We start from the raw sequence: 17,296 nt of genomic DNA on the forward strand, positions 1-17,296 counted from the left end.
TCTTATTATGCAAAATATAGATATAGGTTCCTCCATAATGGGACACATTCAGGTTTTACAGTACTGGAAAACCCATAATCATTATGGGACTTGGTTTTATACTGGGATTCTTCTTTGGAAGAATCTTGAGAACCTAATTCTTAAGCTTTTTAGAAATCATCGATGGAGAAATTTAAGCAGTCCCATGTTGTTGTGGGTTCCCCCCCCCCTTAAAACCTCTCTGAATTTTCTTGAACTCAATTTCTCAATAGTCCACTATATCTAGTTGACCTATCTAGTTGACCTAGATGAGAAATAATACTCAAGTCTTCTAAAGTGACTGCATATTGGAGACCGGTTACTCCTCATGGAAATGTCCAACAGTGTACCCTAACAGTATTAATAGTATAACTTTTATCATTAGAGTAAAAAGAGAATGGTAGCAGGAAAATTAGTATATAGTTAACGTACAGATTGCAAACTATAAGTAGCAAAATAATATAACTTCTTGTCATTAGGTAATTTTCAAATAGTGATTTCAAGAATATTCAAGTAATCTGTGACTTGCCTATAATTCTTCCTGATGGCCTAAATTTATCTCTTATAAACCTTTCTTCCTCTGTAAGATAAAGACCTCAGTAAAGAAGAATAAAGTTAGGACTGTTTGAATGAAGAAAAGATCATTTCTAGGATGATTAAGGCCTCAGTTCACCTGAAAAATCATAGAAAAGCTCAGAGGTCAGATTCAAATCTAGACACTGATTCAGAGCTTCCACTATGAATACTATTTATTTGACTAGTCTTATAGGAATGATATTTTTTAAAAAAAGACTCAGGTGTTCATAAGTTAATGCAAAAATTATTAATTCATCAGTGAGAGGTCTCTGGTTTCAATTTAGAGATTCACTAAAAAGAAAAAGTGCATCCAGAGATGCTAAAAAGAAATGACTGGAACAAGAATTTGCACTCATTCAATTATCATTGACACAAGATAAAAGGGTGAGGAAGAAATGTCTTTAAATATAAGGCCAAGCTGGTAGAAATAAAAGTACACTTTTAAGCCACCATTAAGTAAGTCAAAAATAAAAACTGTTGAGTCCCCACACAAAGGCAAAATGCAGCACACACCGGCACCAGACCTGCAGTAGGTAAATTGCTGGTGAATTAGGCCAGAGAGGTATTTCATACTCCCTGAAATGTTACAATGATACTGTGGGAAAATAAAGGGCTTATGTAGTGACTCCTTCTTCTCAAATGTCACACTCAATCATTAAATAAAATCATAGAGATGTTTCATAAAAATCAAAATCATCATAAAAACTTAGAACATAAAAACTTAAAAGTGACTGCTAGTAAATTTCTCCCCATCTTCCGAACTATTTCAGATAATCCTAAGAATTAAGTAATTTTCACAGATGTCCAGAATCTTACTTTGTTACAAAACTAGTCTTATTTCAAATTTCTCAGCTCCAAAGGGAAAACTATGTTTATATATATAGTTAACCTAGATGAGATACACACACACACACACACACACACACATGATTTCACCAACAAAACTCAGTCTATCCTTAAAGCACTGAAATTCAATTTTCCTGTGAGTGAAATATTGAATAATGAAACTATTACATAAACTGAGAGAGGAGAAAAAACATGTTAATTATAAAAGAAAATATTTCAGCTTGTGTCTAACCTGATTCTTGGGTTGTGAAGTTTACGACATTACTAAATTGATTGCCATTTCCAACTTTTGTAAATGCAGATACACTGACAGAATAAGTGCTAACTGGTTCCAGTCCACCAAGTTTCGCTTCAGTTTGAAAACCTGAAATATTCTGAAAAAATGGGGGAAAAAAAAGATTCTTAGTCATAATGCGCCAACAAAAATTTGTTTGTAACTAGAAGAAATATTTTAATATAATACAGAAATCTTCTATATTTAACCTATGAGTTAATGAATATTTTAATTAAAATATAACAAACATCAACTTTTTTTTTGGAACACAGGGTGTACTCAGCTTAGGCCACAAAGATAAATCAGGCAGTACTCTCTTTGTCTTGAAAAACCCCACAATTGCCATTTTTTAAAAACTAAAATATTTTATTTCCATCTTGTTTCTCTGATTTTTACATGGAATTATATACTCATTATTTCCCTTAAATTTGCTAAAATCAGACTTTCAATTTTTAAATTCAATTTGTGCTCGATCAGCAACACTTGATTTTTCCTGAATTTATCTAAATTCCTTTTTAATACACACTAACATGCCTATATAATCTAATTCAATAATCAACTACTGTTTGTAAGGTACTGGGGATAAAGCAGTGAATAAATAAAATCCATGTTTCCATGAGCTTAAACTAGGAATTGTCCCAGACACCTCTGAAATTTCTAATTTGACATAATTGTTTTAGAAAAATGAGGAAAAGAACAACACAGTTATCATAGTTGACCAAAGAAGAATATGAATTGTCATAGAAAAATTTACCACTCACTGTCAAATTTTCATTCAAACATAATGATCCTAACCAAAGAGAACCATTAAAATGAAACAATTATTATTACAGAGATAAGACAATCTCTTAGGTAGTAAAAGTTTAATAATATTAAATTATATCTGTCAACATATAAAACATGTTGATTGTTTATTAAACCTTTCATTAGCAGAAATTCAACAAGAATATTAGGTTTTGATGCATTTACAATTATAATCACATTTTTAAATAATCTCTAGTGGCATACATTGGGGACTTACTGCATCACCTTATTTCCTCTTGTTTTTCATACTTACTACTTGCAAATCATATTGATAGATGACCTGGAGATTTTAAATACATGTAAGACATGGTCCCTGCCATCAAGGAATCTTTATATTACCAAAACAATCTACAAACAATTGCTGACTGAGAAGAAATTAAACATACAACAAGTGAATTCCAATTTTAATTAAAAGGGTATGTACCCAGAAAAAAAAAAAAACTGAACCCAACAGATAACAAAGCAAGGGTATGAGAGTAACTTTTGGGTAGTCACTTACTATCTCTGAGTAACCTAAGTTACCTATTGATCTTATTGAGGACCACTGAGATAGCAGTACCATTGGGAATGATTCTGAAAATTATTATTCCTCTACAAACCCACAGATAATTTAAAAGAAGAAAATAAATTATAGAAACTGATAGTGTCAGGATACAGGGTAGATAAAAAAAGAAAGAAACACAATGGAGTGGAAGCTAGGTAGAGGAAGAAAAGCAGATGTAGTAAACTGAATGTTAAAAAAGGAAAGAATGGCATTAGAGTATTAACGCACATTTAAAGGAATTTTAAAGAAATTAATATTATGAAAACCAATGTAAGGGAAAATGTCTTCTATAAAGTAGTTTTCTTTGGGCATGAATTTTAAGTAGCTGCACTTACAACTTAAAGAAACTGAGTTTTAGGAGGTTAGGCCGTTTCCCTAATGAACCCCAGTGAGTCTCAAAGGCAAGGTCTGAACCAGGTAACATGAGATCAAAGCCCTTGCTTTGCCACTCTGTTAAGGGTATCTCCTTTGGAGACTGCCATTCTAAGGAGATACGATCATACACATGCAGCCACACTTCAGTGCACATACACAATTATTCTAGGCATGTGAATACACAGAGAAAATTATTATTTTTCCCTTTTGATATTTCCCCATAAGCTGTTAAGACAAAGGAAATTTTAAAAATAGGAAAATGTTGAGATTGAACCAGAGAATAGGTAATAGAAAGTAATAGGCTTCATATAATTAATATAATTTCACACTTCTGGGAAACAGATTCTATACCTACAGAGTCATGTAATTTAAATTCTCCCTAGCCTATCGGACTTTAAAATAGTATCTTGTTCTCCAGAAAGAAAGTCATTGTTATTGATGACAGACTTTAATCACGGCTTTTGATTTTCACTATTCACTTTGTAAACAGCACATGCTATAAAAATGATTTACCATAGTAACAAATTATAATACATATAATATTGGACAAAATGTTTGCTGTATACTTTCTGCACTGCTATTGTTGTAATCAAGTAAGAATATTCCAGGACTTCATTCACCTTTGAAGAAAAATAAGAAAACTTTCTTAAATGCTAATTAATTATGACATATTTTGGCAATTAAATCCTAGCAATCATGCACATGTACTTCAGACTCTTTGTTAAATAGGTTCTTTGGGGAATTTTTACTGATCCTGGATCCTAAAACATAGAAAAAGGAAGGGATATTTAGAGTTATAGATGAATTAGCAATGAAAGTAAAAGAATAAGAATTTATCTTAGATCATTGAGTGTAGTATCATATGCTATCAGGAAAGATTATCAAAGGTGTAAATGCCTTTAGAAAAGTTAAAAAATTCATTTGGTATTTCTTTTCATTATATATATATATATATATATATATATATATATATATATATATATATATATATATATATATTGCATTTCACAATAGATTTTAAATAAGCCAGAAAAAGATTACTATATACTTTCCAGCATTAGCATTAACAAAATGGTACAATTAGTTCTTAAACTGTAGATATCTAAAAGCTACAAATTTAAATATATTGCTCTAGGAAGTACACAGCTTAAATAAATGCTTTTTCACAAACATTTTTAAGTTTTAGGAAACAAAAAAAAATTTGAAAGGTTGCCATTGTTTAATTTAAAAACAGCCAATTTTCCACCTACATGTCCAAAATTCGATCTCAGAATTTTTGAAATAAACATATACTATTAGAATCAACCTACCTTATAAGATATAGTATCACTTTCATGTTCATGAATTTTAAGACTGTATATTTTAACAATACCGCCTGGAAGAGGACTGGGGCTCCATTTCAGCCATACAAAGTCTGAAGTGTAGTTGATTAAAGTCAAATTTTGAGGAGGTGCTAAAGGCACTGTAGGAAAATACATCACAAAACTTTTATTCATAACACTTGTAGCATTGAAATTGCATTGTGACTGTAGCTGCTTTTTTTTAATATTTATTTTTTAGCATTTGGCAGACACAACATCTTTGTTTGTATGTGGTGCTGAGGATCGAACCCGGGCCCCACGCATGCCAGGCGAGCTCGATACCACTTGAGCCACATCCCCAGCCCCATGACTGTAGCTTCTTGAAGACACTAAATTAAGAAGGATTTAGAAAATGATCATATTTTTAATTTCAGAAACAAATACCATAAGTAATTATATTTTTGTTCTTGGAACATAATAGCTCCAAAGTAGCTTTAAACAGAACACATAATTCTGAAAATTGTATTAGGAAACAAAATTTGGCAAAGTAGATTAAAAATTGTAAGCCTGCTACAAATCAACAATCAGATATTCTTTCATTTTCCACTCTGTTCCTTAGATCAAGAGAAAGTACTGGAACAATGAAATCATTTGAAGGAATGTGGATTCCGGCTTACCTGACTCATCTGTGTAAAAGAAAAGAATACTGGGGGGACCGAGTCCTTTAACAGTTCTTGCAGCAGCAAAAAAACTATATAACGTAAATGGTGAAAGCTCTTCCAATATTATATAGTTATCAGAAGTAATAAAAAAATAATTTTCATTTGGTCCTTGTAAAATTAAGTCATAACTTATTATTGCACCATTTGGCTTTACTGGGGGATCCCATGATAGGAGAACTGAGGTAGAGGAAAGGTTTTTAAAAGTGTTGATTATTGGTGAAGTTTCTGGGACTATAAAAGAAAAAGAGAATAATAAATGAAACAAAAGCAAATTAGCATTTAAAAAAACTTCAATTATAACTGGACTTAATTTTATTAGCAAATTTTAATTTTAAGAAGCTTAGAACATGTTTATTGAAAGGCTCATTACTTGAGAACAAACAGAACCTACATAGTTGTAAGAATAATGCTTCTTATAAAAATCAATATAAATGAAGAGAACAATAGTCTGATTAATAGGCAATAAAAGGTCTAGCCTACCATCTTCTTCAGTTTTGATGAGTAGCTGGGCAGTATAGATATCAGAGAATCCCTTTTCTGTTGATGGAGTGATTTCTAATATATAATCAGTGTATTTTTCCAGATTATCAAAATATATGCTGCTGTCATATGTAACTAGAGGTGGTTTCCCATGGCGAGGAGTCTGCTGTATATTCAGTGAAACATAGTAGAAGACTAGACCATTTGGGTGAGACGGTGGGACCCAGCTTACATTTATCGCAGTTGATGAGATAGACTGGTAAGTCAGGTTTCCAACAAGCCCTTCAGGTACTATGATAGGTAATGAGCAAAATATAAAATCATCAGTTACCCTATGCACAAACTGAGTACAATCATTAAAATGGCATCTATTACATGACAGTTCTTACAATATTATTTAAATGCAGATGTGGTCAAACATTGCCTACATAAAATACACTTTAATACTCATTTGAGAATTATTCAAAATAAACACTGCCATAATTAATATATGAGTGAATTATTTTTATATAATATTTTCTTGACTTTTCTTTCCTGCAACATGGACTGTGTGTGTGAGAGAGAGAGAAAGAGTAATGTGTGTGCATTTATTTTCGAGTATTTAAATATTTTGGTAATCTGTATTGTCTAAATAATACTTAGCTTTTTTCTTCTAAAGATTATCCTATTGAACATATGAGGAAACATACTCAGTAATAAGTGACTTGCTCAAGGTTATACTAAGGTTTTCTGATTTCAACTTATAAAAGTTCTAGTTCTCAGATATCAGCTATATTCTGAGACTCAACTTTATTAATGTAAATTTGAAATCCCACTTGGAGCATTGTACAGTAAATGCTTATTATTTATGGTGCTATAATTATACTTGTTAAAATATTATACATTCCAAAAATCTTGGGAGAGATCTGCATTTAAAGAATGCCTGAAATGATATTGACCACATATTATACTAAAAGCATTATTTCTAAAGACTTCTTAAATTTACATTTCCACATATTTTTTGTATTTTGTTGATCAACTTGTCAACTATTCAAAAAAGATTTTTTCCAACAAGGTAAGCATTCATTTCTCATGCTTATAGTGTCTGTCAACTTATGACTTCCAAATAATACATATGGAATTTTACTGTCATCAGAAACATAGGTGAATACCATTTATCAATAGGAGATTAATCTTTAAAAATAAACAAGTAGCCAACAGAAACAACCACAAGGGAAATAGGAAATGATCCACTTATTATATTGTCACAACTGAAACCTAAAAAAAAAATTAAGAGCTTCAATCATTTTAGTTTTCTGAATACTCAGTACAAACAGGATTCTGCAGAAACTGCAAATAAGAAATTTCTATTTCGCTATTCGGAGTGTATTAGTCACAAAAACAATAAAAGTGCTGCATAAAGTCCTATGTGGATTCAAAGTCTGGAAAGGAAGCAAGTTGCTGGAGATTAAAAAAAGTCATTCCTAAAGCAGATGGACAAATATATTAACGATTAGAAAATTCATCCATGGGTACAGAAGCATTTTTCAATTCTATAACGGCAGGCTGTGACACATTTTGAAGCAATAAAAGCAAAAACTAATGAATGGATGGTAGCAGTTTTCATGAAATGAAGGGGCTATTATTTTTATAATAGTTTTCTTATATTAAATGAATTTTCAAATTCTTATAATGAATAAATATGCCTAAAAAGATTTTATTACCAATTCGTGAAATAATCACAAAGTTTTAAAGTAACTTAATTGATATTAATAAATGTTTTTTAGTTACGTACTGTCTTGATCTGTGTATACTTGAATTATGTCACTGCTTTTATTCCCATTTCCAACTGAAGTACTTGCTGTTAACCAAAATGTATAGTAGCTGAATATTGCCAGTTTATCTATTATTGCAGAAACGGTCATATTGTCAAACTCATTGGTTACTTCATAGAGTGTAAAATTCTGAAAAATAAATATATTGTTTTAAAGGTTCAGAATATGTTTTTGATGTACTTGAATGTTTTAAAATAATTATTATCCATTAATTGATTCTCTCTTACTTTAATATATTAAGTTTTAGGAAAATCAATATAGATTATTTTCATTGCAATAATTAAGCTGGAAATATGTTTGCTTTAAAAGAGGAATGGATGCCAATCACAAAAATACAAAACAAAGGTTCTCTCTTATAAGTGGATGCTGATCCATAATGGGGGACATGGGAAAAATTGATGAGCTTTGATGGGGCAAAGGGGAGGGAGAGGTGGGAAGGAGGTATGGAGATAAAAAAGATGGTGGAATGATATGGACATCATTCCTCTAGATACATGTATGACTGCACATATGTTGCAACGTTACATCGTATACAACCAGAGAAATGAAAAGTTGTGCTGCAATTGTGTACAATGACTCAAAATTAATTCTGCTGTCATATATACCTAATTAAAATAAATTATTTAATTAAAAAAGAGGAATAGACGGTAGAAATTTTTCTTCTTTTTTTGATTTGGTTTTTTGATTTTTATTTATTTATATATGACAGCGGAGTGCATTACAATTCTTATTATACATATACAGCACAATTTTTCATATCTTTGGTTGTATGCATAGTATATTCACACCAATTCGTGTCTTCATACATGTACTTTGGATAATAATGATCATCATATTCCACCATGATTAATAACCCCATGCCCCCTGCCTTCCCCTCCAACCCCTCTGACATATCTAGAGTTTATATATTCCTCCCATGCTCCCTCTCTCCATCTCACTATGAATCAGCCTCCTTATATCAAAGAAAACATTTGGCATTTGGTTTTTTGAGATTGGCTAACTTCACTTAGCATTATCTTCTCTAACCCCATCCATGTACCTGCAAATGCCATGATTTTATTCTCTTTTATTGCTGAGTAATATTCCATTGTGCATATATGCAACATTTTTTAATCCATTCATTTATTGAAGGGCATCTAAGTTGGTTCCACAGTTTAACTATTATGAATTGTGCTGCTATAAACATTGATATAGTATGTAGTATGCTGTTTTTAAGTCCTTTGGGAAATTTTTCTTTAAAAAATAAATATACCAAATAAACTTTAAAGCTTATATTGGTAATGAAAGTGAAAACGCTGTAACTGTGCTGATCAGTGGTTTTCCTTGTGAAACACTTAAGTACTTTTCAAAGTATTCACTGTTTTTAAACAAGTTTGGAAATATAAATTTTTAAATTTTTTCCTCTCATTAATTATAGAGGAATTATGAAAGTGTTTACCTCTTTCTATAAACTCAAATATTTATTATTATTCATCTTTAGTGAGCCCTCTTTGTTCTATACTTTTGGAGAGCAAAGGGAAATCAAATGTACTCTCTAATGTACAGAATGACATATTTAAGTTCTCATTCCTAATAGTTATATTTATCCCAAAGATTTTTTTTAATATTTAAGGAATTCTTGCAACTGTTTTCCTTCTGGTGAAAAATTAAAAATAAATCACATAATCAAACAAAATGAATTCTAAAGTAAAGGAAAATAGATTTTTAAAAGCACATCACAAATGAGTATGAATAATTTTATAATAATGTATTTATACTAAGTAATCTGAATCATCCCAACCCACATGGAAAGCTTTGAGTCTTATAGACCTTACATTCAAGTTCTTGCAGGGAAGCCCTCAATAGATTATCTACTTCTCTTCCCACAACTGTAAAAAGCAAATAATCATCTCCACTTACAGAGAGCTTTGAGGATTAGATTACAATGAGGCACATAAAGCAATTAATACCATATTTGGCACACGAAAAAAACAATAATGGCAATTAGTTTTGTTAAAATAACTAACAATTTATAATCAATTTGACTAAATGTATAGACAAGATGGTTCTGAATTTTATCCAGAAATTACATTCAATAAAATTTTGTGGTTCTTTTCCTAGTTTGAGGGAAGAAAAGAGGGAATGAAATAAAGATTTACTTCAATTTTTTGGTTAGTTATTTTGGAACAGCCATATTAAAGTCATATAACAACACACAAAATAAGATGTATAAACTTTAATGCCTTCCAATATATTTATTTTATATATGAAATAACTGGCTAATAAAAGTATCACTTAAAAATATTAATTACTTAAAACTTCTTGTTTTAAAACTTTTTATTTTTGTTTGCTATTTGTTATTCTAATTACCTATAACATTGATGACTTGAGTAATAAATAATTTTGAATCAACCAGAAGTCCTGTTGGGTTGTGTGACTCAGCATGCATAGACATATAATAAATTTATTAAATGAGATCAATTATCCAGATTATTATTTAATTCATCTATTTACTTTTGTCCCCAAAATGTATTTTGGTCCTAATTACCTTAATTAAGGATTATTCCTTGGTTTATGTAAATACAGTCAGAAAGTATTTAGTAAAAGCTTTCAAATTTGATTAATTAATCAACCAAAATTCACTTAGTGCTTTTTATATAAGGCATTTTGCCAGGCACACTGAAAAGACATGACATAAATTGGTAGTAATTAAAATGGACGAGAGTTAATAATCTATACAAAACAGTGCGTGACAAATAAAGAAAGAACAAGATGGACTGCCAAGTAGTGGTAGAGAGATTAAGTTCCCCAAGATAATAAGAAGGAAAGATCACTCCAAACTCAAGTGTTCCAAAATTATAACTAAGTACTGAAAATGTTTGTCAATTATAATAATTTTATATTCTTTCTATTAAAATGTTTATTGAGCATTAAAGCTATGTATGTGTCACTTTGTTCCAGGGAACATGAGGGAAAGGAAAGATAATGTCACATGTTCTTTTCTTCAAAGTATTGCTATAATGTAAGGGAACTAAGAAAAGTAGCAGATACCTGCAATAGGAGTTAATATGACTTACTCAGCATGAGGTATTCTACAAATTCTGTGGGGAGGGGAAAGAAGAGAAGAAAGAACAAGGAAAAAGCTATAAACCTATTCAGCTATACAATTCTTGCTATGAGGAGTTCTTCTACAAACCCCAAATAGAAAATCAGGTAGCAAAGATGTTGATGCTATTTTTAACAATAACCTTAGGAATACTTTAAAGCAGGAATGAACTTGAAGCAATATGAGACTATACTTCTCAAGCGCTTTAACATCATTAGCCTGTGCCCTTTTGCAGCTGTCACACTTAAAAGCATTCTTAAGATTACTTAAAAGATAACATGTTCTAAGACAAATGAATTGCAAATGGGATCATATTATATACCAAGTTTGAATATATAGGTTTAGAAAAGGATGTTGAAACCCATAGTTAGATGTTTATACTTGATTATTTAGATGTGGACAAAGAGAATCAAATATAATCATGTTTAAACTATAAGCAAATTGTAAGAGACAAACATGGCTAAGATGTAGAACTACAGAAACCATTTTGCAATGCTTGTTAAACGTATGAAAGAAGAAAAATTGCAATTTGAATACCTTTTATGATATAATGAATATTGTTAAAATTGTATACAATACTGTGGTGAAAAACTGCCTCACTAATCTCCATTTTTTCTTTCATAAACAGAGCAGAACAAAAAGGAATGACAAAAACTACTTGATGTAAAACAGAGAATAAAACTGGACCCTTCCTTTTCTTTCTGCTCTTAAGGAATTTGTTTTTAAAATTTGTACAATTAAATCTATTTCTATATCTACATGTCTTTCAAAAGTAGTTTTCATTTTGGCATGAAGTTTTAAGTAGTTGTACTTGTACAACCCCAGTTTAGAGGGCAGATTGCAAACACTGAACCAGCCTCTGGACTCATTTTTTCTCTCTTCTGGACTAGTCCTGAGATGGCTTGCAAAGTTCTGCCCTTACCTATTCATCAGCCTGAAATGCATCACAGTGGCACTAAAGCAAGCCTTGCCTAATCCCAGAGGTTGTCACTCACAAGCACTGACTCTAGGACTAATCTTGGATTGTCAGGCACAAACAGGATTAGACAACTCAGAATTACAAAGTTCTATCTCTACTCTCCTGTTGCTTAAAAAGATAACAAAGACTTGCCACAATCACAATCAACACGCAGTCAATAATTTCTTAGTAAAGTAAATATTCTATAAATGGCAGTATTTCTTCTATTTTCAAAATTATCTTCTAACTCTTCCCACCTTTGATTCAATCACAACAACTCCAATTTTGTCCTTTACAGAGTTCTGTGAAAAATTAATCTGGATAAATACTATAATTCTGTGGAAAAAAAAATTGAAAATATTTTTCTAAATTAAATGAATGTGGGCTACCATGACTATCATCAGATACATCCCATAAAGTGCCCACTACAAACAGTGCAAGCCTAGAACCTTAACACCACAAATTTAAAATAATCACATTCCTAGGATCTTCATCATATCTGATTTTAAGCAATAATAATATTATAATAACTATAACATCTTGACCATAATCAAAAAAAATTTAAATGAAGAAAAACACAAACATATACAAACCCTAAAACTATTCATATTGTAAACAAACAAAGTGAAAATGTGTTTTTAGCTATAAAAATAATAGAATAAATAAAAACCATTAACACTAAGAATAGTTCTTGGAGGAAGTATAATTGAGGGCCATCTATACATACAGAATTTTAAATAGGTGGCAGCTTCATTGTTATTTAAATACACTTAAAACTGATATAGACATGGAGGGGTGTTGAAATGCATCTAATACATTCTCCACCACATTTTTCCATTGGTGGGAGTTTTATAAAATATGTCTGTGCACAATTATGTATGTAAAATAAGTAAATTTCTTTACCACGGCAAGTCTTCATTAACTACATAACTAAAGAATGTAATAAGAGAAAATTCAGTTCTTACCTGAATAAAAGTACCTGAAGTATTTCTATAATAAACAGAATAATATTGTATAATCCCATTAGGCTCTGAAGGAGGTGTCCAAAAGAGAATTATTGATGAAGAACTGAGATTTACATAATGAACATCTCTGGGAGGATCACTGGGTGCTGTAAAATAAATAATTGAACAACAACAACCACAAAAACCCTGTACTTGTGGCCTCTAGTAGTGTCTGAAATACCTGAATTTTCCTACACTTTTAAGCTAAAGAAATGAGAATTATTTTTTAAAACAACTTAATATATTACCTATTTAGATGTCAGAAGTGAAATCCATAAGACTCCCTGACTCATCCTACCACATTAAGACTCATTGGGACAGTCTACCATACCAATATTCAAGTGGAGGACAGATGGATTTCATACTATACTACCCTGGGGGCCAGGAGCCATGTAATGCCTATAATATCAGCAGCTCAGGAGGCTGAGACAGGAGGATCACAAATTCAAAGCCAGCCTTAGCAAAAAGCGAGGCACTAAGCAGCTCAGTGAGGATACTCTGTCTCTAAATAAAAAATACAAAATAGGGCTGGGGATGGTACTCAATGGTTGAGTGCCTTCAGTTCAATCCCCAGAATCTGCCCCCCGCCAAAAAAAAAAAAAAAAGTTCCCTGGCTCTAAATCTTGCTGACTACTCTAGATTTTAAAGCAACATAATAACAAGTTTCCAATAGAAAAAACATAAAATAAAATACCTATCTAGTTTAGAATTGTGAAATTGAATAATAAAGGTCAGAGGTAGAGAGCTGACTTCATGCATTTTATTTTCTTCCATTTAACAATCACAAATAATAAACAAATGTTTATTATGTGTCATGTAAGTGTTGTGTTGAGTGCACTCACAAACATAAATTTATTTAATCCTCATAAGGACCATATGAGTAGATATGATATTGCTTCTACATTATAGATGGGAAATTGAGGCAAAGATTGATTAACTAGCTTTCCAACATCACACAACTAGGAAGTAGATGCAATTTTGAAAATGGATATTAGAACTGAAGATGGGCCTCAGTGCTACAGTGTTTTTCTAGAAAGCAAGGCCCTGGATTCCATCCTAGGGTCCACAAAAGAAAAAGAGAGAGAGGGAGAGAAAAAGAAGAAAGAGGAAGAAGAAGAGAAGTAGGAAAAGATGATGATGGTGACAATAATATGCATTTATCACTCAAATATTTTGATACTGAATGCTTTTCTAAGCACAATATTCTTTAAGTTGGCTTCTATTCATAAGAACTCACCTCCCTCTGGTGTTCGAAAGTTAATGATATTGCTTCTTGTTTTTCCATCACCAAATCTAGTGCTAGCTGTTACATAGGCACTATATTCAACATTATAGTCCAAATCTGAAAACTCTAATGACGTTCCAGTTACATTAATGGTTTTTAATGATGATATATCCCTGAGAGAGAAAAAAGAATATTATCTGCATAATTGGCTTTTAAATTAAAAATTTCCATCTACTTTTTAAGCACAAGTATTTCAAACGTAAGTAGCATTTATGTATAGAAATGTATTAATCTAAATTAATAGGATAACGATTTCACTTATCCTAAGATACTAAAAATAGTGAATTTCAGAATACTTTAGTGAATTAACTTCATTTGCTTTCAAGTACATTTAGTAATTCAATCAAGTGTTAATAACATGTTCATAATTACAGTTTGGGCCAACTTTAATGGGTCTCTAGGAATACTGTGTATTCAAAGTAATTACAGCATTCCCTTTCATACTAATGGTTTACTTGTTCAAATATTTATTCTTTTTAAATGTCGGCAAAATCTTACTTACACAACTGATTGTCAAACAAAGCCATCTTTCATATATTGTATAAAAATGGCATTAACTTCAATCAAAAAATTGTAAATACAGTTTAGTAGTATCTAAAATAGCAAGTCTATGGGCTCTCCTTTACTTATTTAATAGAAATGATATTGAAAACAACATATGTATATCATACAGGAAAGAATAAAACAGTTCACATCTCTGACTCAATCAAAATCTTATAGGTATTTAAAAATGGCATGCCAGAAAAGAAAATAAGTCAAATCAATATGAACGCAAAACTCTCCAAGTAAGTACCAAAAAGTCCCCCAAAAGAATGAAGTGCTGCAAGTTATTTAACACTACAACTAGTTTATTTTAGTCACATTTGCTCAGTTTCTAGAGTTTTGAATTGAACACAGATTACTATCTAAAAACAAGGAATGAACGTGTATATAGTTGTGCTAAAAATGTGCATCTAAAAAAGAAATACACATTTTAGAACAATAAAATATTATAGAATTTCAACAAGGGAATATTATCAATATCACAGAAAAAGAATGTCTCATATAATCTCATATTTTTCTTTTCTGGAAACACAAGGCACCCAAAAAGTAACTGGATATCCCTTCTAAACAGAAACACTCTTTCTTTACTCCTTAAATATCTAAATATGGAAATCCTTAAGAGGAATAATAGATTTTACATGAAATAAGGGTAACCACCAAGAGATAACACTTCAACCATGGTTTTACTATTGCAGACTTGCCAATTTACTCCAAATACAAGTATTGTTATCTGTAAAATAGATAGCTTAGCATGGTGAGAAAAATCTTGGATTCAGAATCTGCAACTGGAGACAGGTGGGATTAGCCAGGCCATTCAGCAATTTGAAACAGTTTCATTAGACACTCTCTTCCAAAAGCAGTAGGGAGAGCTTTCTTTGACTTCATTGAGATCACAGAAGAGGAGCTTTTAAAATTCTTAATGCTGTAGCTGTTAGTTTCAGAAAAAGATGCCTTGTCATGGAAACTTGACCCAATTCTGCACTGCTGTTGTTCATAGGTCACAGTCATCAGAATACTGCAGAAGAGCTAATCCAATTCAGATCTTTAAAGCTATGGTATTAGCTAAAGTAATCTAATTGCCTTATGTCTATTTTGAAAATTACTCTTCAAGCATATTTTACAATGCACCTTACCTCAGTATCTTCTTGCCCTGATTCTTCACAGCAAAATATTACAGATAAATATCTGGCTACCATAAAAAAAAAATTGTTCCGTAGATAAAGCAGAATAAAAAAGTTGCTTAGAAAATGCACATTAAAATAAACTTTTCTCAAGTATTTAGATATTATAGTAACAAGAAGATAGTCTCAATAAATTTTCCTTATAAGAAACTCAATAATTTATTTCAGTAGACATAAATCGATATACTTTATACATCTATTCTGGTTTGCCATAAGAGATAAGATAGTCCTAGCAAAAAGTTTTCAGATACTAATGCCTTATAAGTTTGGATTTTTTTTTTAATTTTAGAATTGTGATTGATATTCTAATAAATGAGATAGAAGAAGATCTGAGCATAAATAAACTTTCCATGAAATAGTTCAGAATATATCTTTGGCTTGCATGAAATGTTCTGTCATAAAACTGAGAACTAAGGGGAAGGGAAAAGAAGAGACAAGTGAACTGTCACTGAGGCTCCCTCTCCATCTTCCTTGTTCTGAGTATCTGTTGCCCCAATGGTGGTGACACAGAAACCTGTAGTCTAAGGCATGAGATCTCCACTCTCTAAGGAGCCAACTAGGGAGCAGTTCAACAGCAGAGAGGGTTCACTCCCTCCCACACATAAGAAACCCAGCTGAGACACTGCTGTGTTGAGCTGTACTCTTGGGATTAGCTGGTTAGTTTTAAAATCTGTTTTGTTCTTAATTGACTTAAAATATTAGAAAAGAACTTTCATATGTTCCATCATCATGCTTTATTTTCATATATAAAAATGTATGTTCTGAACCTTGATTTTCTTTCTCTTATGTTAATAAGAAATCCAAATCATTATGTTTTTATAACTACAAAATTTGGGGGTATTATAGTTTTCCAGTCTTTCTTCTAAGAATTAAATTTTAGGGGGTTTCTCTTATTTATTTACTTAGCTATTACTAACAATGCTGCAGTAGGCATCCCTCAATAAATACTTTTCACAATAGTAACTTCATTTCTGCTTGTTAAGTTGTGTGATTGTTAAGTCATATGGACTGATACATCCTTTATTTTAATGATTATTGCTCCAAAATGATCATCATTCCAAACTTTAAATTATTATTTAGAGTCACACCAATAACATATGAGAATACATATTTTGGCAAATTCTTCATAATTTCTGCAGATCTAATTGACAAAAATTTTAGTTTGCACATCCCTGACTATGAGTCAAATGAAATGTCTTCTTATATGTCTATTGATAATTTGTGGTTCCACTTTAAAAATATCTATTCAAACATTCTCTTTGCTGTCTTCTATTGAAGTCTTTTAAAAGGAGACGAGTATATGTCCGAATTAGGGAGGACCAATCTTTAGCCAGTGCTAAACATAGATGACTTCTCTGCTCCCTGTGAACTTAGAGATAATATTGTGAATTCTATATTCAATAAAACTTATTTAAATCTACTTTGTGCCTGGCAAAAGTAGCAAAAGCAAGAGAGAGAGAGAGAGAGAGAGAGAGAGAGAGAGAGA

The 17,296-nt window shown here is 31.2% G+C and overlaps 1 protein-coding gene across 1 annotated transcript in view; it reads right to left on the reverse strand.

Annotated features, from left to right (window-relative positions):
- The window catches only part of Ptprq (protein tyrosine phosphatase receptor type Q), a 214,322-nt gene that overhangs the window by 138,174 nt on the left and 58,852 nt on the right, over window positions 1-17,296 (reverse strand). The window contains exons 18-24 of the mRNA XM_046465089.2: window positions 14,039-14,199; window positions 12,763-12,908; window positions 7,715-7,883; window positions 5,941-6,231; window positions 5,416-5,691; window positions 4,748-4,899; window positions 1,673-1,814 (exon numbers count right to left, since the gene is read on the reverse strand). Of these exons, the coding sequence (XP_046321045.1) occupies window positions 1,673-1,814; window positions 4,748-4,899; window positions 5,416-5,691; window positions 5,941-6,231; window positions 7,715-7,883; window positions 12,763-12,908; window positions 14,039-14,199 (1,337 nt within the window). The remainder of the gene's footprint in view (window positions 1-1,672; window positions 1,815-4,747; window positions 4,900-5,415; window positions 5,692-5,940; window positions 6,232-7,714; window positions 7,884-12,762; window positions 12,909-14,038; window positions 14,200-17,296) is intronic.

This window comes from Marmota monax, unplaced genomic scaffold (genome assembly GCF_021218885.2).
Source record: "Marmota monax isolate L192 unplaced genomic scaffold, Marmota_monax_Labrador192_F-V1.1 WCK01_AAM20220418_F8-fsc00146, whole genome shotgun sequence".
Lineage (NCBI taxonomy): Eukaryota > Metazoa > Chordata > Mammalia > Rodentia > Sciuridae > Marmota > Marmota monax.